The following is a 25,092-nucleotide window of genomic DNA, read 5'->3' as shown; positions in this document are numbered from 1 at the left end:
TGGGTGTTGAACCTTGGTTCATAGCCAGGCTTGCGTGTGGGCTGAGGTACCGTATTTATTAGGCGGTCACTAATATAAGCCAAAGGTGTAGTTTGGAGAGTAAGAAGAAACTGCCATAAAATACTATACTGAGCTTCGAATATAAGGCGGGGTATGACTTCGAGAATTCGAATTTTGGAAAAAAAAACTCGCCTTATATTCGAATAAATACGGTATTGTGGACCTCTTGGAGCTGATGACAGTTTGGTGTTGCTGCACGTGTGCCTTGGAAAGGGGTACTCGCCTTGGTGGTGCTTACCCCCAGTTCCTGCCCGAGGGGCTCACCTGTCGGCTGTTCCGTTGCAGCACTTCGAGCAGTGCGGGACGGTGCACGAGGCGACCATCGCCAAGAAGAAGGACCTCAAGAATCCTGGCAAGTGCTCTTCTCCTCGCTCCTCTTCGGGGGCACAGGGGGCGATGTCGCAGTAAAGGGGGGGGGTGGGGGGGGGGGGGGGGTGACACCTGATGGTGGACCAAGTGATTCCGGAGACGTGCAGTTTCCACGCCTGCCAGAGGTGTCGCTAGCTTAACCTGTGGTTATCTAGCCACGCCCCCTCCTGGCTTGTTCTTGCTCCGTGGTCGGCTGTGACAGCAGGCAGCAGTGACCTGGCTTCAGGAGGCCAGGGCACACTCAGTGGGACCTTTCAGGTCACAGTGTGAGCTTCTCCTGGGGTCACACCAGAGCCATGGCCCAGGCCCAGCAAGAAGCCCCTGTTGCCCAGTTTGGCCGTTTTCCTCACTTTCAGCGATACACTTCATCCTCAGTTACGGCGCCACTGTCTGCTCTGGGCTGCTTGCTCAGTGTGCTGTGGGTGTCGCTTCCTTTTCCGCTTTCCCAGTCGGCCCAGCGCACACGCTGTGCAGGCCGACTGGGAAAGAGAACCGAGGGAACAGTTTTGTTTGCTGGCGCACTCTCACTGGGTTCCCTGTGTAGCCCGCACTGCACGGTGCGGGAGCAGTGGCCAAGAGGGCCTCCTGTAAGCCTGCTTGGGCGTGTTAGTGCCTGCTGGGTGGTGCACGTCCCCAAGAAAAAAAACAATCCTAGCACTGGCGTACAAGTGGATATTTTTGACAGCGAAGCTGTTTAGCAAATCATAATTTTTCCTGTCCGCAGTTACAAGTACTTCCAAGAAAATGCCGAGCGCACATGAGCGCCTGCCTCGCAGCAACCACCCAGCAGTTGAAGAAATCAAGGCAATGCTGAGCGCTCGAGTGTGCATGCCTCTGAGCGACCACCCAGCATCCCTGGCACACGTTTGCCAAGCCAAGCATACCCACTTGGCTTGGTATGCTCCAGTCCACTGTGAAGGTGGTTGGAAAGCAAAGCTGTAGACGACACCCACAACAATTGACCATGCGATGTCACTCGAATTCACACATTGTGGCTCTACAAAGAATGAAACCAGAGATGCTGCCTGCCGTTACCTAGAATTCACAGGCCCGAACGCAGAAGCGTTGGCCACGGCCGGGCTAGAGCGACGGGCATTGCCGCTGTAACCCGGCTGTGCGTCGGTGGAAAGAAAACAGAGAAGGGTGGGACAGCAGAACCTAGCTGTCCTCATGTGCTAGCTTGGGGCTACACCGCCACGCAACTCAGGCGCAGATGCCGAAACAATTCGGCATGTGAGCTTAGTGATTCCCATTTGTACTGATTTAAACTAGCAAGTTTAGTAAGTTTGAGAATTGCGAGAAAGCTGAGGGAACCTTATCGCGAGTGAAAAGTACAGTTTACTTACTGCAGGTGGTTATCCTACCGATTTAAAGGAGGCATGAAGACAAAACACAAGTTTGGTTCATTCAAAAGACGGTTCCGTTGGAATCATACTGACACCAGTTTTAACGTAAACTTCGCTCAAATAAGCTATATAATTAGAAAAAGAGGGAATGGCCATGCGACCCAACAGCTCATTTTCCGCATCAGAACCTATCATGTCATACCAGCCAGCTCTACGATTGGCGGAGGCCAGAAAAAGCAAATGCAGGTTAGGCTGAGCTTATAAGCTTGCAGAACGAGCTGTTTGTGCTTAAATTTAGTGCACACTCTTTTTAAAGCAATAAGAATGGTGGGACAAACAGTGGAAGTTACGTAAGCACAGTAAACATAGAATTACTGATGCGTACTGCTGTTGGTACTGCACGCACTATGCTTGGTTTAGCTGCCCAGCACTGCGGGGCTTTCGGGTTGTCTCACACGACACTGGCCGATTGACGCAAGCAACGGTGTCTCACGTGACCATAATTGTTGAGTGAGCACTATGTTTCACGAGACGATTATTTTCTCCCAGACCGAAAACAAGCCAGGTTTAAATACGGCTTGCCATAATATGGTGGCGCCATCTAGGTTCAGTAACGTAAAAAAACACGCGAATGCCTCCGTAGGATACCATGATGGCAGCGCCGCCGTACAGAGTGGAGACACCCTTTGAATGGTCCCGTGCCGCCGCATTGGGTCAATGTGCTCAACGCCTTGTTCTTTTCGTTTCCCACGACACCCAGCAATGCGAAACAGATAAGATGATTCAAACTTCGCCAGTAAAGCGTTTTGCGGTGATAATTTTAGTGCGGTTTTGATACAGTGACTTGTTTCGGCGGCGAGCGAGTGACCCAAAATGGCGGCGCCAGCGTATACGTGTGTCTACCCTATACGGCGGACGCATGAATAAAGGCACCCAGAGTGGTCGGTTCCTGTGATGTCATTGCAGACCACGAAAACACGATTTAGCGGGAAAATCAAAATTTTAACTGAAATTGATTAATTTCTCAGTGAATAAAGCATCGTTTGTATCCGGACAACTGCTGGGGGCACTATAAAACACGAAATCTTTCGAATAAAATGAACTTGTATTTTGTCTTTGTGGCTCCTTTAACATTGTCCTATTCCATTTGCTGCAAGCCACTGTTGATGAACAATTTATAAAGGTGTTCGTCGCATATAGCTCCACCCTTGTTTCCCAGGAGACCGCTGGCTCACATATGAGAACTACTTGACGTGGCTACCAGAAAGAGTGTTTATTTCATGCTAGCTTCGTGTGAGATAATGGGATATGAGGTGGCAGTGATCGCAGACAAGGTGAGGTGAAGGCGCCTGCCTGGCAGGTGCAACAACCCCCCGGGTGGCCGCTTGTCGCTTCAAAAGGGAGCTCACTTTACTCCCAATGTAGGCGTGCACAGCGGCCGCTCGAGCATTCAAAAGCATTTCTTGTTCCGTCGGTGACAAATCATAAAAGTTCGAGCCAGCCTCCTTGGCCAGAGAAACGTTGACGGAGTAAAATCTACCATTGCTAGCGTGAGAGTGCGCAGCACTAACCGTTTAGGCTCTGGACCGCACTGGTGCCTTGCGACACAATGCCTACGTCACAAAAAAATGGAAGATTGAAATGCCAGCTTTCTCAGCAAATAACGCATCGTTTCTCGTCGAACAAAAGCCGAGAGAGCTACAACACGTATGATCTCTTAATTGAAACAAAATTTCGTTCAGCTTTTAGTGTCCCTGTATGAAATAAGGGCAAAGTGGCGTAAAAGATTGGAAAAACTCCGCCAGTGTCTCACCCACTTTTACCAAACTTTTGTCACCCACTTTCTTGAAACTTTAAACTCACTGTGGGCGATGTTCAACTCATTTGTAACACTGTAAGCCTTCACCTGAATGTCCTCATAGGGCAAACTCGGGCCTTTGTCCCGCTGTTCTCTCATCCGCTTTTCCGGAACTTTTTCAATGACGGGATGCCTGCTTTCCGTCGGGCCCCGGAAGCACATTTGCAATCCTGGGCATGCAAAAAGCTTGTCCCCTTTTTGCCGCCAACTTTGGATGCATTGTTTTGAAACACCGTAATGAAGCTCCACTGCTAAGTGGTTGGCTGACTGTGCACGAAGAATAGTTTTGCACCTAAGTGCCGCCACACTGCAACTTTGCCGAGGAGTTGGTGGCATTTCGGTATTGTCCTGACGCACACTTCACAATGAATTTTTGGCAAAGCTGCCGAGTTCTTGCCAGGCCTGCCCTCTCTGTTAACACGGGCAGTGTGAGTGCATAGCGAGCATGCAGAGATCACAGAAGTCGATGCAGAGCCTCTGCCGAAGCCAAAGCTGATTGTGCTGGTCACAAGCTTTCTCGGCCTCAGTTCGGACCAGTGTGGACGGCATCTTTAAAATCTAGAACTAAGATGCATAAAGCATACCTGCCAGGTTTCCCGGATTTTCCGGGAGACTCTTGAATTTTCCTGGTTTTGTACGATTGTACAACCGAAACAAAAATCTCCCGAAAACGCACCCATCTTCGGCTTAATCCTTTTCCCAGTATGGCCACAATGCGCCGGAGGTATACCTGACAATCCAACCCGACACCAGTTCGCATCGTTATCAGTGAAGTGCTTAAAAAGCATAGTCGGCCATGCGCAGACGGTGAACCTGATCGTCCCATTGTTAGTTTACTGTTTATAGAAACGCAGCGCCGCCGCCGCTCTCATTTACGCACGAGCACGGCCATTCTGAAGATTTAGCAAGTCTCCAGTAATGTAGCTTGTTGTTAGTTTAGACGAAACAACAAAACAGTTCAGTTCCTGCTGTTTTGTATTGCGCTTGCAGTATTATTTCCAGGACTTTGTGAAAAGGGCGGCATTAGCAACGTCGAACATTTAAGTGGTGTAGCTTGTTGGTAGTTTGGGCAAAGACACAGTTCATTTTCTGCTATCTTGTAAGTAAATAAAAAAATGTGTGTAAAGTTACCCATTCTGTTGTTGCTGCTCCCCCCCCTCCCGCCTTCTCCCGCCCCCGGTAAGATCTCCCTAATGCCATCCCGGCAAATCTGGCAAGTATGATAAAGGAGAAGTAAAACAACTTTTACTTTATTGCTGGTATAGAGTACGTTGCTGCCATGTGTACACGAAACATTGTTTGCCAAGGTTTGCTTAAATTCCATTTCTTCTGTCTTACCCAGTTTAATTGGGCTCTATGTATAAGCTTGCCCCCCTAAACTTGGCGTCCAGATTCTGGGAAAAGAAAAACGACTGCAGTGCAGCAATATACGGTAGGTATAAATGTGCCCACACGTAGCAAATGAATCGTTTTACGCCAGTGCTGCAGTCTCATGCTGTTTTTTGTCTTGAGCATTGTCAGATGTGTGCTGCTGCCCTCCCTTGGTGAGCTGTGTTGAGGAGGCTTGGTGCTGGCAAAAGGCCTTTTGTGCACAAGCACAGTGGGCCCCGTTGGCCTTTCGAGGATGGGAGCATCGTGCCACCAGAGAGCTCTTGCAAGTGTGCTGCTGGTGGTCGCGGCAGAGTGTGAGCCCTTGCCGTGCCCGTGCAGGCCAGCGGCTGTCCATGGGCTTCGGCTTCGTGCAGTTCCGGCGGCGGGCAGACGCCCAGCGAGCCCTGAAGGAGCTGCAGCGCTCCCAGTTGGACGGCCACGCCCTCGAGCTGCGCCTGTCCACCAGGGCCACCAGCCAGCAACAGTGAGTTGTGGGGCCCGCACTAGAGGGGATGGCGGGAAGAGCACAGTGCTCCGTCGGGGGCCCGGCTTGTAGCGTTTTAGCGGGATGGGACGAACAGAAAGAAGGCAGGCGAAAGGGCCTGTGCAGAAAGAGCTGCTTGCCAGCAGGCCCCGGGTGCCATCGGCAGCGCTGCAGTAGCCTCTGGGCGCCCTGCATTCGAGTTCAGGCACCGGCCGGTGGGGGTGGGTTGTTTCTCAAGCGAGTGAAAAGCCCTCATTTCACGCCTGTGCCATTGTCACGCCTCCCCACGTGTGCAGGGAGTCCGGCCAGCGCCCTGGCGACCGGAGCCCGGAGGAGGGCACCAAGATCCTGGTGCGCAACGTCCCCTTCCAGGCCAGCGACAAGGAAGTGCGCCAGCTCTTCAGGTGGGTTTTGGAAGACTCACGGCACTCGGCTACCTGCCCAAACTACAGAGATATCGAGGGAGAAATACACAGTGGGCCAACTTTCGGCTCAGGTGCGAGAAACTACAAAAACATTGCAACACCGCCGACCAAAACTGCGGGAAAAAAGCCAGACAGGTTGTGTCTCTTTCGTTCAAAATCAAGACATCAACGGTGTTCGCGGCAGTGGAATATTTCCGTGGAGGGATCTCCCCGGTCTTCCAAAGACATCGAAGCTAGCGCGATTTCAGGGGTGGGCGATCTTTGGAGTCCTTTAGAAAATTGAATACCTCGACCCTGAATGGGGGTGGGCAGTTTTTCGGGGGAGGGCGATTTCTCGCAGCTTTACGTTGAGCCATTGTTGCTACATTGGCCAACATGGCCCCGCAGTTGACGTCTGTAGCCATGGAGCGGTCGGCCAGCCCACTGCGTTGCCCCTATAGCTGCACTTGCGCGTAGGCCTCGTCCTGTGGCAGAATGGCTGCTTGGCGTCTTCAAACAGAATGTGCCCTTTTCTTGTTCACAAGGCACATTGCTCAATGCGTGCGTCAATGGGTGTCAGTGTGGGATCCCTCGACCCCCAAGGACAAGACTCGAGTGTCAAGGGGAGAGGAACGACCATCGAGGTCCATGTTTAATGGAACGTCAAGGGTGAGAAAAACAGTGCGTGCGCTCATGCGGCCCTGGACATGACGATGATGCCGGCAAAGGGAGATTGGCCTCTGTTCTTTGAAGACAATGGCTGGCCACACCAGTCCTGTGGCAGTTGATGGCAATGCGGCTGTGACCTCTTCAAAGAGATACTACAGTCAGTATTTGAAAAGTGGGGAGCATCCAACCCTTAAAAAAGTGTGGAGGTTGAGCTCCTGCTTTCGCTGTCTTTTTCTCAAACAATGATACATACAGTTAAACCTTGATACAGTCGAATCCCGCTACAACGAAATTGATGGGACGTGCGAAAAATTTCGTTGAAGCGAAAATTCGTTGAGGCGAAATCTGCCCCAACACACCACGGAAAGGCCAGAAAAATAGCCCCGTACGTTTCCGCAACATTGGCAGCATAATACAATGTTTAGAAAAAGGAGTGACGCGCAAGAACTCATGTTTATTTGGATAACAAACATACCAATGGTTATCTGTTTTTTCACCACCCAAAGAACGTGTTACGGAGGGGGGTGAAGATATGCAGGCGTAAAACGTATCGCTGTACGACAAGGCGTGCCCACCGAGCTGATTACTTGCAGATAACTGCTAGGCCGTCCGAAGCCCCCCTCTCGCTTGTGGCAGGAGCAGTGCCGTTATCTTATCCTCCGACAGCTACTGACCTTGGCAGGCAAGACGCGCGCGCTTACATTTAACATGACCGCGCGCCCGCGACTAAGATAGGATGACTAGGCTTCAAGACCAAACACGCAAACATGATTTTTGCTCTTGGCTATGAAGAATGGTAGAAGGAAAACGACAAGGACAGCTGCTCACAACGCATACATGACGGCACCGCGCCAGCAGCGGAGCACATTCATGCAATTTCAACTGGATACGGATTGGCTGTAGCTCTGGGGCTCCGCCTTGGCGAAGCGGGCCTGCGCCTCGTGTAAAGACGGCCAGCCACATCGTTATCACCATCAAGCAATGGCGTGCGCCTATGAGTTATTTTTTGTTTTGTTTTGGGTGGCGGTGTGGTCGCAACGCGCATGTTTTCGGTGAAACTAAGCATCCTGAATGTATAAAAAGTTAGATAGCTGGCGCTATGCTTATTTTATTGTAAAATAATTGTTCGAACCCAGCCCAAATCATCTAAAATTTCGTTGAAGCGAAAGCAAGCCAGACAAATGGTTCGTTGTGGCGAGGACTTTGTTGCATTGACTTCTATGGCTAGCTGACGGGGAATTGGAAATATTTCGTTGAAGTGGAAATTTCGTAGAAGCGGCGTTCGTTGTAGCGGGGTTCGACTGTATAACGAAGTCGTACTTGCGGGTGAAAATTTCGTTAGATCAAGAATTTCGTAAAATTGAGGTTTCGATTTTACAGTTAATTTAACCAGTTATTGAGGTTTCAAAACCTTGCCCATCGCTCAGAAACAACTGCTATGTAGTTATTTCTCCACTTAAACCGAAATTTGTACTAAAACTGGCCGCGAAAATCGTGTCAATTAAGAGCTTCAACACTTAGGCAATGGAATTCGGATAGCCGACAGTGGTTCGCGTCGTCGTAACACCGGTGCTTTTTCTGCAACGCCTCATTAAATAAGATAGCAGACTAGGTTTCCACTTTTTCTTTTTTTTCATTTCGGTCACTACTAAACGCTGCTGTTAGTCAATTTAACTCGCGTCCATGCCCCGTGAACTCCACCCGGCGAGGTGCTGGTTCGAAGTTACGTCTCTTTTCGTCCGTTCAGTGGTAGGCTTAGGCGCGACGCGTTGAGGGGTGCGGCGGACCAACAGTGGAAGGGTGTTATAAAGCCTACGAAAGACTTTTTTCATGCACAAAGGCTGTGCAGTATGGGCGCGTGATGCAACCACGACACTCAAGATAAAGCCATGATTGAGAGTTGACCGTAGTACACACGGACCGCTTCACTTTGTGGAGCAGCGCTTACGTGCTCCCGCTAAAGCGGTAAGCTTACATTAAATATCTTCTGGCCAAATTTGATTAAGCAATTACTTTTATGCCCGCTGAGCCCTAAAGAAACCGATTTCTCCGCATCGCAGCTGTCTAATGAACACGTTTTGACCACGTTCGGAGAGCAATTTATTGCCATTAGCACTCGATGTTCAAACCGTAGTGAAGAAGTCCGTAAGCAGTGCTTGGCGTTTCTTGACCAGGGTGGGCTTTACGTGACGCTCGTATGCTGACAGCGCTAACAAGGCTTTCTCTTCAACATTCACGTGTGCCTGCATGCCTCCGCAGAACGTCGATGGCATCCATCACTTCAATGGCCTTCGGTTTCACCGACACTTCCTCAGGCTCTTGTTCGGAACACTTTTCTTTCTAATGATGATCTAATGATGGACGAACAAAATATTAATTTGGTTATCAGCGAGCACAACCTAGAGCAGCAGCACCGTGAGCAAGGACGCGTAGAAAAAGACACAAGTAGGCTTCGGCCTTCGGCAGCCTAAGCATAGAGGGCGCTGGTGTAGGCAACGATGGAGACTTCAAAATGGTGGCCGCACTATTAAACCGTCCATGACCGCTAGCGGTTTTTGAGCAGCTTCTTTCATCGCTTTTAATTGTTGTCAACCGCATAATTCACCGCTTTTCTTTCATTTTAGCCTTGTAATAGTTAATGTGAGTACTAAATGTTTTCAATGTAGGCTCTGAGAGGCAAAATAAAACGTGCCTCGACCGGAAGTTCGTTCTTCCTTTCTCGCCATGACTTCGTTAAATCGAAAGCGCCGCACGAAATTACTTCATAAAATCGAGATAAAAATACATAGATTTAGCAAAATTTTGATAGAAAACTTGAAAAAATTCGTTATATCGCAAATTTCGTTAAATCGAGGTTTGTTATATCGAGGTGCAACTGTATTCAGGGGCTTTCTATGCACGCAGAAAGTCTTCTGGGGGTTAAGCGGCAATCACCCTTGACTTTTGACTTGTGCCGCCCTTGACACCGACCTTCATGATGAAGGTTGCAAGCATTTACCACAAGTCCAACTCCTGAACACAGAGAATTCAACAACAAGCACTGTATATATAACACGCCGAGAAGCCAGGCGGCAGTGCAGGCTGCTAGCAGAGTAAACCGTATCATGGACCATATTGTCAAGTGAATAAGTTCACGGTGAATTCGCCGTGTTTTTTTGCGTCAGCAAAACATAAGCATCCAGTAACCTGATGCACATATAACTGGGACGACATGCAGTGTAATTCGATGTTTAGCTTATAAAGATCACAACCAAGCTATTAAATATTGCATATAAAAGATATAAGAACACTTGGCATGTATTATAAAAATTAGGACAGCTGCTTAGGTTGGCCAGAGAAACCATTTCTTCAGGTTGAAATTGGCGGCTACACCACGAGGCGACCGAGTATCGTTGATCCAAAGGCGAGCAAAAGGCGGATGTGGAGCTAAAGAACATCACACAATCTTTTTTGCCACACAATCTTTTTTGCCGTACCTTTTTATTTCTTTAGCTCTCTGCTTCAATGCAGGCTTTATTGCGTTATCACCTTCCCAGCTGTCACCGCCGCCCCACTATTGTCTGCTGCAATATGTTGCACATTGATGGCGTGATCACAGAAAATGCGGCCTTGAGCATCGGTTGTAAGACGTGGTAAGGACAACGAAATGCTACGCCTGGTAACGGCAGAGCGGTCCGATGGCGCTGATTCACTCATTCGTCGAGCTCGAGTTCAATCAGCGCAGTCACTTTTCTTTGTTATTTTTCTCTTGAATTCGATCACATGACCCACCAGCTTATTAGGAGGGGTGTGCACGAATGCCATGCGTTGGGTTCCTTGTTACTGTTAGGCCAAACAAATAATTGCCAAGCATAAAGCCAAAGTACGAGACGTTATTTTTATACTCCGTTATTGTTAACTTGGAAACAAACAAAACATATTTCTTTCGCTAGAAAACAGTTCTAAACCGCGTGTTGTGCGAAACTGCGCCTGCTGCAAATGCACGCGGATTTCACTGCGCCGAAGGTTGGTGAAATTTTTTAGATGCGGAGCATCTCATGCTCGGGGCTATGTCCCTCCCTACCTTGTCCGGCTGTACACACTCCACTGCGCATGAGCGTCTCTTCAGCCCTGTCAGCGTTTGGGCTGATGTCAGCGCAGTCCACTATAAAAAGAGATAGTTAGGCAGCAGGGGGTTTCGATCCCACTACTCTCTGGCCGCAACGGGAGGTACGTGGCCCTCTTCCCACTGCGCTACAAACCGAGACGGGAGCATGTGCTGCGAACGCGCCTTATGTCCTTCACTCATTCAAACTACGTCAAGAAGCTACCGATACAACGAAGGCACGCGAAGCTGAACGTCAACGGAAACGACGATCTGAAAACTAATGGGAACTTCAGTCGACCGCATGGCTGCTTCGCATACTACTCAGGCTTCCCTTACGGGAAGATGGTGTAATTTTTGCCCTATTTCACGGCGACGGCAGCTGCCGTTTGCAAGTTGTTATGTAAATGAAATGAAATGAAACATCACATCACTTTCTCGCAGGCTGAAGTTGCCAGTGTGTAACGTAAGCATTCTTGACAACTGTTTATATTAAGTCATGCCTTCTCAGCCAATCACAGAGAGGGCGTGACATTCAGGCCATATTTTTGTTGAATAGCAAGGGCAGGCCTATGTTGTCATATCTGCTGCATTTCGCCTAGTTTTTCATTGCCGGCCAAGAATTATGTGCTTTCAGTAGAGAAAAAGGCAGAGATTTCAGAACTGGTGCCAGTAAATTTTTAGAGCCCTCTTCGATTCACTGTTTTCACCCCCAACCTACATATCATCATGCAGTGATCACCAATACAAAGTTGGCATTCCTTTCAGCCACATGAGCCGATATTTTAACTCTTTTGTCCCCAAAACTTGCGGCGACAGGAGCCACCTTCCAGCATTGATCACTGAGGCCAATGACTTCAAAACAGCCATTTCGAACACTTAATTGTAATTTATTCCAACATTGACTTTTTATAAACTCTATGCTGTTATTTGTTGGTGTACTCCTCTTACTAATGCCCTGTGCCTTTAGAGTAAATAAATGAAATGAAATGAAATGTCATGAAACGTCAAAATGACGAAAGCACACGCAACCGCTTTGTCAACCGGAAGCATAGTACCAGAGTCCTTCAATGCCTTTCTGGTCATGGAACTTCGCCATCACGCTATGGCAGAGCTTCGTTCGCTGCCGCGCCGCTGCGCTGGTGTTGATCGGAGGGCAGCCGGGGGCGTGGCATGAGAGCATTTGGCAGGGAACGGACCACGGAGTAAGATAAAACAGACGCTGCCTTACCAGCAGTGCACTTTCGCTCTACGTGTCGTGGGCCGCTCAAATGGACTTATCATTTCGTGAGTGGCGAAAAACTTTGCTGTGAACGGGCATGCTGCTACTGCGTTCCTGCCTGCTGGTCTGGCTACAGAGCAGTGGCGGCCGCCCGATGCCCTCCGATCTACAGTGGCGCCACTCGCGGTAGCCTTTGTCTCCGTACGAAACTTGGCCGGGAGTTTCATGACCAGAGAAGCATTGGAAGACTCTGATAGTACCAAAAGTGAAAGCCAATCAAACAAAGCTTCCGGCAGATTCACAGTTCCCGGTGAATTTACGGCATCGAGAATATGGCCCCGTGCTATGAATTTGCGACTGGTGCACACAGTTGGGTATGTGCATTACAAGCGCAGATACTTGGCCCATCCCGACCATTCACTCCAGTGCACCTAAATGGGCTGGTGATGATGATGGTGATGAAATTGTGAATGGTGCACTGACGGAGTAGCGACGAAGCTGTTTGATTGCGTGGGCATCGGTGATCGCCCGCTTGAAGTAAGCGAAAAAAAATTAAAGCTCCACAAATACATGTGCACACTCTTAAAACCACATCCCAAACGTTTACATACGCGTGGGTTTCTTGCTGTAATGCACCAGCACTTCAGCAATGAGACCTTAAAAAACATGTCGGTCGTTCTCAATGGCATTCTTTGACATGTGGCAGTTCTGGACCTGCAGTGGTGACGCTTAGCAGGTCATTTACATGATTAGGCAAAAGGGGGTCTCTTTCTGGCAAAACCTGGTTGAGGACCAAAAAGGAGTGCTCAACGGTGGGTGTGGTGATCAGTAGAAACAAAAGGTCCCCGAGCACATCTTGCAGCTTGGGAAACACAGCCACAAAGTGGGGAACGGGAAGGCTGTATTTGCCATACTTTCGTGTTGAACTTGTGGTTGCTTCCATCACAAGCCAGGTCTTGACAGTGTGTCACTTTGCGGGCATCTCCTTCCAGTGCTACTCAAAGAATTCTGCGTCGTGTGTAAAAAAAAGAGAAGACCACTGGTGATGAATTTAAGGGGGGGCCTTCAGAAGGACGAGGGGAAAAAGAACTATGAATCATGGGGCGCCTTTGCAAAGAAATATACCTCTGTGGAGGAAAGACCATTGGGAGGAGTTTGGAGAAAGTCGTGTGGTTTTCTCAGCTCATCGGAGGTCGCCGGCCACTGCGTCCTACCAATTGTGGCCAAGGCTGGCCCATTGAGGCCTTGGGTCACTGCGCGGCCCAGCCGGTGGCCAATGGTCAGCAGGCAGAGGAAGGAGGTGGCGGGCGCGTCCAAAATACAAGCAAACTCGGGGGGTGACCTCTGAAAATGGCAGAGAGCCTCTCCTGAAGGAGTTCTGACAGAAAATATTAAAGCTGAGGCAACTGTGTAAAAAAATTCCTTTGTGTTTGAGGCAACTCCCATGAACCTCAGTGTGACATATTTCAAGTCAAATATTTGCACACCACAGAAAGCTGAGCACGGATCTTCTTTGGACATCGGCATGGCGCCATCGGCTTCTCGCTCCAAACTGCCGATGACAGGGCTCCCGTGACGTAGCCACAGCGCTTGCTGCTGCGGCTGGCACAGCCGCAGCCTCGCCTTGTGCTCATGTCTTGCTGCCCGGGCACTTGCAACCACGAACGGTCTGCGTCAGGGGGTTCTCATCGCACCCGTCACAGCACGGTGCGGCGGGAACCCTGACGTCAAATGCGTCCTCCTGTCACGGTGGCTGCCTCGGTGTTTGTTCCGTCGAAACCGAAACTGAAATGAATAGATGAGGATGCAAACAATTGTTTATGCCTCGATGGACCATCTGATGTCCCATTCTATGGGGGTTGGTAGGCACCCATAGCAGCAAAGAAAAACATAACACGAAAACTTGGTGTCACTACTCCTCTAAGCTTTTCTTTCCTCCATGTATACCCCCTAAGGTGCGTGTAGGGAAATCACTGCTTTTGTACTCACACAGAAAAAAGCAAGCTGACTTTCGATTGGCTGACTTGTTCGGATCGCTGTCGGCGTCATGTGAAGAGAGAGAGAGAGAGAGAAAAGACTTTATTGACCAGTAACGGTCCAGTGGCGCCGATGGCGTCATCCGGGCCAGCCCTAGGGGCTTCAGGTCGGGCGTCCGGCGCTCGGCCCCTAGGGGCTCGCGCCACCTACCCGCTGCCTCTCCAGGGCCTCCCGGACGCACTGGACGACTAATTTCTGGGTGTTGTAGTCTGACGAGGTGATGGCTCTTCGCACTGTTACTGGTAGCTGTCGGATGCTTGAGGGTGCGGGGTCTTGGGGGTGCGCACTGTAGTATGTGGGCCAGCATGCCGTGAGTGGCGCGGCAGTGCTGCCAACTTCGAAGTCGGCGCCGCTGTTGTGTCGTCGTGTCGGCCTCGCCAACGTGCCTTAACGAGAACCGTGGTAATAGAGCAAAAAACGCAGATACGGACAATCACAATAGCGTTAAGCATGCTGCACGAAGCATTACATTACACATTACACACATTGTGAAAACCCAGTTAACGACAATAACCGGCTGCGGGGGCTCAGTGGCTAAGGCGTTGCGCTGCTGAGCATGAGGTCGCGGATTCGATTCCTGGCCTCAACGCCCGCTCTTCTGATGGAGGCGAAAAGCAAAAACACCTGTGTGTACGAGATTTCGGCGCACGTTAAAGATCCCCACATGGTCAAAATTAATCCGGAGCCCTCCACTACGGCACGCCTCATCACCTGCATTGCGTCGGCGACCCTACTATCAGTCTTAACGACAATAAATGGGACGTTAATGCTTTCATATTCACAACTCATAAGAAATCCCTTGGTGGCTTTCTTTCTTTTTCTACAGCTCGGGCATCATGCCTGTTGGCTGACCCACAAATGTGCGTAGCATAGGTGCCGTTGAGAAAAGCGTGGATCCCATGGCAAAGGCATCTGCTATGCTGTCATAATTGTTCATTTTGCTCAACAAAAAAAAAAAAAGAAAATAACAAGATGGCCTCACGATTTGTGCAGTCTTGGAAGTTATGAACACTTACTTGCACATTTTGTTGTGAGCAGACCTGAGTGACTACCCGTGGGGAATGTCGAAGCCTTCATCCTAAGGCCCCAGTTGTCCCTGTGGTGTTTATGGGTGGTCAGCGCATGATGACAGGCAGCTACCAGGGGTGTGGGCTGTTGATGGAAACACCTGTGGGCAGTGCCCATGTGGGCTGCGTTGAGTGTGGTTGCCCCCCCCCCCCCCCCCCCCCCCCCCCTGAGGCACTTGTGATGTGCAGTGTCTTCGGGAGCCTGCGAGACGTCCGGCTTCCAAAGAAGATGGCCGGGGGCCGCCACCGGGGCTTTGGCTTCGTCGACTTCCACACGAAGAACGACGCCAAGGTGAGGCCTCTGCCTACTGTGGCCCCAACACCATGCTCGCTCCTTTAGCACACGCTGGAATGATGCAGGCTCACATGAAAGAAAACGTTTTTTTTATTTTATTTTCTCAAATATCAAAATACTCTTTAGAATCTGAGAGTACAGTAGTTGTCGCAAATGGGTGCAACCATTTGCAGTTACGATTCGTACAGCTGCATTCTGCGTATGGTGAACAATATTCTTTACAAATTTAATTTGCATGCGAGAATGTTGAGCACAAGCATAATAAAGATGGCACAAAACTGACTAAGCAGTGCATTCTAAATTTTCAGTGTGTGGATAGAGAGACATTTTCAAAGAATTTTGGGGGAAGAGGCAACCTATGCGATTCGCAACGCAGTACCCTTCTTCAGAAATTGTCAGTCCTCAGTAAAACTTGCTGTTGGGTGAGGTGGTGCACAGTCCTTTGAAAAAGAGTGCAAGTCCTGCCCATCTCTGCGCTCTTCTTCAAAGGGTGCTCAGCCCGGGGGGGGGGACAGTGTCCGATTGGAGGCCTGTGCAGTGCCTTGGTGGACGAGGCAAGGGGAGAAGCCGGGGTTTGTACAGGTCCTTGAAAACCCTTGTAATTGGAAATTGAGTTTTCTTAGGCCTTGAAAGCCAGGAATTTTTTCCTTGTCCTTGAAAACCCTCGATTTCTTTGGACAACAAAGAGGAGACCCGATTATGTGACCAGGTTTTTGTGACTTGTATCAGCACTCCCAAACCAAAATATGCTTTTTACAATTCAAAGTGAGCTTCGGAGCACAGGCGTACTGCTTTACACATTGCTCGTGCGGAACGAAAGCCCTGCATCGGATGAGGCAGAAACTAGCATAGGTCCCCTTCCAATTTTCCATGCTGCTTTCTGCATTGCCTCTAGCATCTAGCTCCTAAGTGTTACTGGAATATATTACTTTGACGGGTGTGTTGGTGGGCAGAGCAAGTAGAGTTGTCAACACAGAAATTTGGGGATGAGAATGGCAGGGGTATTAAGTTATGTTCCTCGCTATCGGAGGCTGTGTATTAAGAGCATTCGTAGAGCTCGAAAAAGTTCAAAAAGTTCAAGATGGTATGGTTTTTGTAAATCTTTCTCAGCATTACTGTGGGTGCGGGTAAACTTGGCCACTTCCAAAGGGTGGAGCTGTTCCAAAAAGCTTTTTCTCGAGGTCATTTTCGAAGATGTAAAGAAGCAAATGTTTAGCTTGTAAAAACAGCAGTGAAACGTTAGTATACATGCTCACCTGCACCCTTAAAAATGCCCCGGAAGGGTCTTAAAAGTCCTTCAGTGACCATGAATTCTTGTCCCTGAATCCTGTACGAACCCTGGAAGAGTGGGGGAACAGAATGCCAGCTGATGGAGTGGTGCTGCATGGCACGATTGCCGTCGTGGGTAGAGGAGGAAGAGGACCAGGGCTGACGTTGGGGTTCCTCTGTGCAGCGTGCCTTCGAGGCCCTGTGCCAGAGCACGCATCTGTACGGGCGCCGCCTGGTGCTCGAGTGGGCCTCCACGGACGACCAGGAAGTGGACAGCCTGCGCAAGAAGACCGCGCACCACTTCCTCCTGCAGGGGGCTAGCGGTGAGTGCTTGCTGCTGCTGCCTTGGGGCTACGACGCTGCAAATGGGCCACCGTGGAGCTCGTGTGGTGCAGGAACTGCGGGGATGCGAAATCTCCGCTGCCACCAGACATTTCGTACTCCCCGTCAGCTAGCCAGAGAAGTCCCCCGAGTTACTTAGCAAGGCAACGTCATCAGCAACTCTGAGGTTACTCGGGTATTCTGCATCAACCAATACGCCCACCTGTTCCTAATCTCATGTTCTGAATACCTCGTGTAAACATGCTGTGAATAACATTGGGGACATTGTGTCTCCTTGTCTGACGCCCTTCCTTATAGGTATTTTACTGCTCTACTGCTGCTCCTTAAGGAGGATGATGGTAGCTGTGGATTCATTGTAAATATCCTGTAGTATTCTTACATAATGCTCGTCTGCACCGTGGTTCTGTAACGCCTGCATGACTGCTGAGGTTTCGGCCGAGTCAAATGCTTTCTCATGATCTATGAAGGCGATACATAGGGGTATAGTATACTCAGCGCAATTCTCTGTCACCTGACTGATCGTGTGAATATGGTCCATTGTTGAATAGCCTTTATTTATTTATTTATTTATTTTTATTTATTTATTTATTTATTTTTACCCTCAGGGCTTACAAGAAGCGTTATAGAGGGAGGGGCTACATCAATAGTAGTGGAATACAAGGCACGTAAAAAAAGGGAACTCCGAGAAATTAACCAACAGCCAGAAGGCATGAGCCAAGACACGCATGTTACGGTACAATAACAAGTATAACGTGAATATGATCAAAAACTGAAAAACACACTGCTAAGCAACAATACAAGTATAAAGTGAACATAAGCAAGAACTCGCAAGTAGATTGCTGTGCAAACATTCAGTTGATTTTAGTGCGCCACTTTCACGTCACCAACATTAAGGGATAAAAAGATAAGCAGATAAGGCATACGGGTGTACGTTTTAGATAATGTTTGTAAGTGCAACGCGAAAAAGATGAGTGTCTGTGATAGTAACCAATGAGGCAGGCACAGGATTCCAATCAGCGCACGTTTTTGGAAGAAATGAATTACTCTATGTTGTAGTGCGCTGAAATGGAATGCGAACTTTATGATGGTGGTCTACACGGGTAGAAGTATAGGAAGGGGATGCGATGAAACGTGATCGCAGCAGATGATTGTGATAATACATCTTGTGAAAGACGCATAGTCGAGAAAGCTTTCTGTGAGAGGCAAGAGAGGGAATGTTAAAGGAGCCGTGAAGAGAAAACATAAGTTTGGTTCATTCAAAAGATTGTCTCGTTAGAATCATACTGACACCACTTTTAACGTAAACTTCGCTCAAATAAGCTACATAATTAGGAAAAACGGGAATGGTCATGCGACCCACCAGCTCATTTCCCGCAACAGAACCTATGATGTCACATGAGCTAAGCTCTGCGATTGGCGGAGGCTGGCAGAAGCAGACGCAAATTAGGTAGAGCTTACAAACTAGACGAACGAGCGATTTGCACTTAAATTTAGGGCACATTCTTTACAAAGCAATAAGAATGATGGGACAAACAGTGGAAGTTACGAAAGCGCATGTAAACATAGAAGTACTGATGCGTTCTGCTGTTCGTACTGCGCACAGCATGCTTGGTTTAGCTGCACAGCACTACGGGGCTTGGGGTTGTCTCAGACGACACTGGCCGATTGACGCAAGCAACGGTGTCTTACGTGACCCCATTTGTCGAGCGAGCACTGTTTCAGGGAACGAATATTTTCTCCCAGAACAAAAACAAGCCAGGTTTAAATGCGGGCAAAAACAAACCAAACGCTTGCCACGGTATGGTGGCGCCATCTAGGTTACGGAACGTAAAGAAACGCGGGAACAAACCAACACCGCCGTGCAGAGTGGAGACAACCTTTGAACGGTCCGGTGCCGCCGCAATTGGGCCAACGGGCTCAACGCGTTATTCTTTTCGTTTCCCACGAGACCTAGCAACGCGAAACAGACAATATGATTCAAACTTCTTCAGTAAACCGCGTTGCGGCGATAATTTTAGTGCGGTTTTGACACAATGACTTGCTTCGGCGGCGAGCGAGCAACCGAAAATGGCGGCGCCAGCGTATACGTGTCTCTACCCTGTACGGCGGATGCGTGAATGAAGGTACTCTAGGCTGCAGAGCGGTCGGTTCCTGTGATGTCATTTGGGACCACGAAAACGCACGATTGAGCGGGAAAATCAAAATTTTAACCTAAATTGTTTAATTTCTCAGTGAATAAAGCACCGTTTGTGTCCGGACAAGCGCTGGGGGCACTATAAAACACGAAATCTTTCGAATAAAGCCAACTTGCATTTTCTCTTCATGGCTCCTTTAAAGGGACACTGAAGTGATTTGTAAACATTGCGGGATTACGAGCGCAAATTGTAGTCTGGAGTCCATAGGTCATGTTTCGACCACTCTGACTGCGTGTACGCAAATTTATTTAGTAGAAAAATCAATTCGAAAATGCTGTCCTCCTCTCTGCACCCTCGCCCATTTTCTTTGGCGTTTTCGTGTGACGTCAGGAGAGGAGCTGGCAATAGGCTGCGCTACTGCACGGCTCGCGTACCTTCCGACAGAGTCAGTCGGCCCAGTGTTTCATCCGCCGGCCGCCGATGGGTCGTCGCAGTTTGTTCACTCAGTTGAAGCGAAGCCAAGACACGTTCGTAAATGGAAGAATGTGCCTTTCTTTACTTTGTTAGTTTGTACACTGTATCTAGCTCCAAGTCAAGGTCGCTTAATTCACACAAGCGCACATGCGACGCTTCACTGACTCGTACGCCTGTAGGAAAAAAATGGGCACTTGAAGCGGGAGAAGAGTCAGCGAAGTCAATATTGGTACTAAGGAAATAAATCAACTGATACTTTTACCCTACAGCGTAAAACTAGGGTGCAGGAAGCACTTTTTTGCGCTGGGCGAACAAGCTCAGCGGTCAGCAGCACGACTACGCATCTGCGAATGCTTTTCCGTCTAAGAAATGCAATTTCTAGACGTGAGATGTTGTGGAAACTTGTGGGACGCTTACTGCACGAGCACAATACAACAAATAGTCACCTAAGCTGCTGGAAATGCCAAAACTAAATAAAAGTGTAAACTGGTGATACATGATATACCTTATATTTCCAAGGTTAGCAGCGCCTGCCAGTGGCTGAGTGGTCTGGAGCGCTAGGCATGTCATTGCAAGTGTTTTGCAAGTCACAAGTTTGAATCCCCGGGGGTACATTCTTTTTTTTTTTTTTTATAAGTTGACTTTTTCGTTTTTGGCCGATGTTTTCTATACCGAGTTTACCTTTTTTTGGGCCATAACGTTCACTGCTCCACGAACTAGTTCACAGAATGCGCGCAGGCTGACACTAGCGCGCTAGCGAGTTGGCGTGCTGTTGCCATATGCACCGACTGCTTGCAGGCAGTGGGCACAGGCCAGAATCAACAGACCCTTGACCTGGTGCGAACACGCTTTTTACAATACGGGCATGAGTGAGGCAAGCTCCAAATATGGGGGAAAAAGCGCATGGCATTTCAGCGTCTGCGGGACGCGGAGGGCGTTCATCCACTGTGTAGGCCTCGGCTAGTGATTGCTACGATTCGAAGCCGTCCTGGGAGGCTTATGTAATGCATTTTACAGCCGACATCATGGCAGAAGCGCGGTACGACGATTACTGAGATATTGAGAATGCCCATCCAACGATGCCGTCAGATGTCAAGCATGTTGTTTTACAGAACCGAAACCGAAACTTGTTTGAATGCTAACCTTGGACATCGTCCAATCACGGTGCGTCTCCTCCTGTCGTCACAGCCTTTAGTTGGTGTGGCCGCCGCAAACCGCGCACGGCAGTTTTTTTCTTTCGCGCTTTGTTAAAATAATTACCGACTTGTCAACCGGATAAACGATGAACAGTGTGCTAATTTGAGCCAGTCTACGCAGTGCAAGAAAAACGGGAGCTTGACAAATTCACTTCAGTGTCCCTTTAAGTGTGGTCTTTATGTTAGTAACGCTTGCTGTGCGGTGGTATTCGGAAAGAATGAAGTGGACTGAGCGGTTCTGAACACTTTCTAAACTATTTTAAGGGTGATGTAACCGGGGTCTCAAACAGAAGAGGAGTATTCTAGGTTAGAGTGAACGTAAGTGAAATACAATTGTTTTTTGAGTGAAGGTGGTGCAAGGTGGAAGTTTCGCTTCAGGTATCCAAGCATACAATTCGATTTTGAAACTATGTACGCGATATGCCGTTTCCAGGAAAGATTGTTAGATATATGTATACCAAGGTATTTGTATGAAACTACTGAGTCAAGGGGAATATTGTTAAGAAAATAGTTTGGACAGGATGATTGGTTGTGCGAAATTCTCATTGGTTTGCATTTAGAAATGTTCAGATGCATATGTCAAAGCGTACACCAAGCAGTGATATCCTCGAGGTCAGTCTGTAGTGCTGCAACATCTGAGTTAGTAGTTTGCTTGCGGTACACAACACAATCATCTGCGAAAAGACGGGTAGAACTGGATATATAACTAGCAAGGTCTTAAGAAGAGCAATGGTGCTAAAACAGAGCCTTGAGGCACACCAGAACTGATGGGAACTGAAGGTGAGTTTGTTTCATTAGCGAGCACATACTGAGTTTGGTTAGTTAGAAAGGCAATAATCCATTGCAAGACCTGAGTATCATGTTTAACTGACTGAGTTGTTTTAGTACTAGAAGTTGATGATTAACTGTGTCGAAAGCTTTAGTAAAGTCCAAAAACACACAATCGGTTTTGAATCCGGAGTCGAGAAATGAGGGCAAATCGTTAGTGAACGTGAGAAGTTGCGTTTCACACGAATAATGCTTTTGAAATTCATGCTGAGATGGATGGAAAAAATTATTCGATTCAAGAAAGTTAACCAGGTGCATAAAAATGATGTGTTCAAGAATTTTGCATGGCACCAATGTGAGTGCGATTGGCCGGTAGGTAGGTAGGTAGGTTTTGCATGTCTCCTGTATTTTGCGTGTCTCCTGCGTGTATCCTGTAATGGCGCTGTATTTACAAGCGTTCAGAAAAAAAAAGAAACAGAAAAGAAAAGGAAAATGGAAATCGGCCGCGACATTCACAAACGCTGTCTTTAACACTGGAAGAACTAGCAGGCTAGTAAAACACCAAAGCAAAATATAAAAAGAAACAAACAACAAAAAACACCTTCAGAAAAAACTTCTCCATTTCACACCGCAATGTAGGGTTGACACGAACAGTTCAAAACTAGAACTGAACATAAACAAGAAAACACTTTTTGCTTGGCAAAACATACGTGAATCCAATTACATCGCAACCTACCTCACAAGTCATCCTATATTTCTCATCACTCAAATGCACGGCACTTAAAAAACAAAAGCACAATCTTTTTTTTTTTTTTTTTTTTTTTTTTTTTTTTTTTTTTTTCCACATCAGCTGCTGCTGCAGGGTCTGGCACATTGCAAGTGCAGTCTGACAAATGGAGAGCATGGCTTTAACTTCCGTTGTGTTTGTGTTTTGAAGGACCATGACTGCATTTTTAGCGTCTATGAACAGATGCCGTGGGACAATGTGATTAAAACGCCAGCGGGATTTTCTTTTTTATACCACACCTTGTGTTTACGATGCCGAAGGCGGCTGCAGGTGGTAGAAATCTTCGGCTTTGCGCGGCTCGCTATCTGCAGATGTTCAGAAAGGGCAAAGGCGGTGGCTTCTCTGCACAACGTTCTAAAGCGTGAAGCGCATGGAGCGATTTCTTTTCATGGAAACGTGAAACACGTCGTCGGCACTGGCCGTGGAGTGGTGCAGGCAGCTCCAGCGACCGCTTCTAACCGCTCGCTGAAAGGCCGCATGAGCCGCAAGTGAAGATGCTCATGCAAGAAAGCAGATGATAATCTGGGCGAAAATTGGAGAACAAAATGCCACCCATGTTGCTTCTGAGAGCACCCGTCAAAGAATACTGTGGTGGTAAGCCTAAACATCTCTGGTGCGACCAGCCAACTGCTCGAAGCACTTCGAATCTCCCACACTTCACTTGGTCAGGAAGGTTGCTGACGACGGTAAAGCCTGTGCCGAAAAGTTACCGTGCATGGTAACTTCTTGCACATCCCCATTCGGCTCCCACAAGCACTCGCAATTTAAACATGGTAACTGTGTGCTAAAACTCTCTATTAGCAAGATTTAGTACAGCTTTTGTGTACATGCAACACTAAAGTTTTGTGGCCCACTACGTCCACAACATGTGGAGAGTTTTAGAAGGACGTCAGTTTTCTGTTGCGATGTGGTAACGCTTATTGCGCCTTGTGTTGAATGTTTTGCAAAGCGAGTTGCCTATCAGCCCATCTGCCAGAAGTGTGCCTATAGCTTTTACGAGCACCCAAACCACCACTAACAAGCACCTTGGCGCAAGTATGGAATGAAAAACATGCATAACATGATACAAATATCATTTTACCCAGGTATGCACCATAGTGCAAGCAAAGCAGCTGCTTCGCACCACTGGCACGCAACGCCCTGAACCAAAAGACTCAGTTTGACACATGCATTTTATACAACTTCAAAACAATCAAGAAAAGGGTTTTGAACAAACACATTGTCATAATATGCATTTTGAGACCGAAGCACAAAATTAGCAGGTGATCGATTGCCTCCTGCCCGTCGTAAGGGTAGCACTCGCTTCTTGTGATTTACGGGGCCAAACAACAAGTCACTACACTCCGGTTCAAGCCAGGAAGGTTTTTATTGCGCACACTCTAGATACCCAATGTGCGGTTGAATCATCGCTAGTGATAATTCCCAACATTGTGAGCACAGTCCCCCTGCAAGAGCACGCCGTCACATTTCATCTCGAAGCGACCGCAACGCACACCCAACTGGCTGCCAGCGTGGCTGCAAAGCTTTGTTCGGGTAGACAGCAGTGTCACAGCAAACGGCACGGCACCGCCTTTAAAAAGAGAGGAGCGCAGACGAAAGTCACTGTCCACAGAAGAGCGGAACCCTGGAGGGCCGATGCGCTATTTGTCCCCAAGATGTAAACAAGGAGACATGTAGGAGCATGCGCTCAAACAGTGCAAAGAAATATCATACGCTAACTTCTTGCTCTTTGCGTATGGCTGTGTACACTATTCTAAAGCTCACTATTCAAATTTAATCGAGGGATGTCAGACAGATGGGCTGGCGTGGCACAGCCTTGGTATACGTAGAGTTGGAGGTAACAGGCATGTAACTACGCCAAACCTGCAATAACCATCGCAACTGCACTGGTGCCATGGCTTGGCAGCTTGCGAAAGTCGGCACTGTTTGAATTGTACCTGTGCATTTGTTATTGCTTATGACTTATGAAAGTGTGTGGGTGCGCTTTTCATTCTCGTGTTCGTTATTTGACTCTTGGCAAATCCGCTCAGTCGCGGTTCATCTCGACACTTTTTTTTTTGCATCTTTTTTTTTTCGACTTCTTTTTTTCTTTTTTTTCATCTCGATGCTTTTTTATTATTATTTACAAGATTATTTTAACAGTACTGCTCCAGAGACTCGTGTATTCATGTTCTGTGAATGCCAGTTTATCTGTTTAGACCAGCTTCGGTTTTGTCTTTAGTTTCCTTTTTAAAGGGGCATGTTAACTGCCCTCTCTGAAAGTTCTTTGCGCGTGGTCATTGCATGACCAAGCGCAGAAATTTTCAGTTGCGGTCACAGATGACCTCTCAAGCTGATTGCGACTTCAGACGTCTCGCCGGAGGAGCGTATTACGCCTGGAGGATTACAGCCAATGCTGGAGGCGCAGCTTGTGGCCCTCACCGTGTATCACGCCCTTTAGAGTGCAGCCGTGTTTCGGACTGTCATGGGCATGTTACCAGTACCCGCCGCAGCAGTGGCTCAGTGGCTGAGGCGTTGTGCCGCTGAGCGCGAGGTCGCGGGTTCGATTCCCGGCCGCGGGGGCCACATTTCTCATGGAGGCGAAAAGCAAAAATGCCCGTGTGTACGAGATTTCGGCGCACATACGAGATTTCAGCGCACATTCGGTGGTCAAACTTAATCCAGAGCCCTCCACTACGGTGCGCTTCATCACCTGCATTGCGTCAGCGCGTTAAACCCTACAATCAGATCAAATCAATCAATCATGTCAACAGGAAAAAGTAGCAGTGTTACAGTTGCAATTGCCTAAGCCAAACAGTAGCTCTATTGCAGTTACAGAGTTGCCAAAATAAGTTCTTTCAGTTAGTGTGAAGAAG

The 25,092-nt window shown here is 48.3% G+C and overlaps 1 protein-coding gene across 2 annotated transcripts in view; it reads left to right on the top strand.

Moving 5' to 3' along the window:
* Window positions 1–25,092, top strand: part of LOC144165201 (putative RNA-binding protein 19) — a 97,170-nt gene that overhangs the window by 57,156 nt on the left and 14,922 nt on the right. For both annotated transcript variants that reach the window (XM_077695321.1, XM_077695320.1), the window contains exons 22-26: window positions 346–412; window positions 5,344–5,488; window positions 5,785–5,892; window positions 15,161–15,263; window positions 16,720–16,858. In XM_077695321.1, the coding sequence (XP_077551447.1) occupies window positions 346–412; window positions 5,344–5,488; window positions 5,785–5,892; window positions 15,161–15,263; window positions 16,720–16,858 (562 nt within the window). The remainder of the gene's footprint in view (window positions 1–345; window positions 413–5,343; window positions 5,489–5,784; window positions 5,893–15,160; window positions 15,264–16,719; window positions 16,859–25,092) is intronic.

The sequence above is a fragment of the Haemaphysalis longicornis genome, unplaced genomic scaffold (assembly GCF_048455015.1).
Source record: "Haemaphysalis longicornis isolate Haplotype H1 unplaced genomic scaffold, Haemaphysalis longicornis Haplotype H1 scaffold_14, whole genome shotgun sequence".
Classification (NCBI taxonomy): domain Eukaryota; kingdom Metazoa; phylum Arthropoda; class Arachnida; order Ixodida; family Ixodidae; genus Haemaphysalis; species Haemaphysalis longicornis.
The sequence above is the reverse complement of the archived record's forward strand: the minus strand, read 5'-3'. Positions and strand labels throughout refer to the sequence as shown.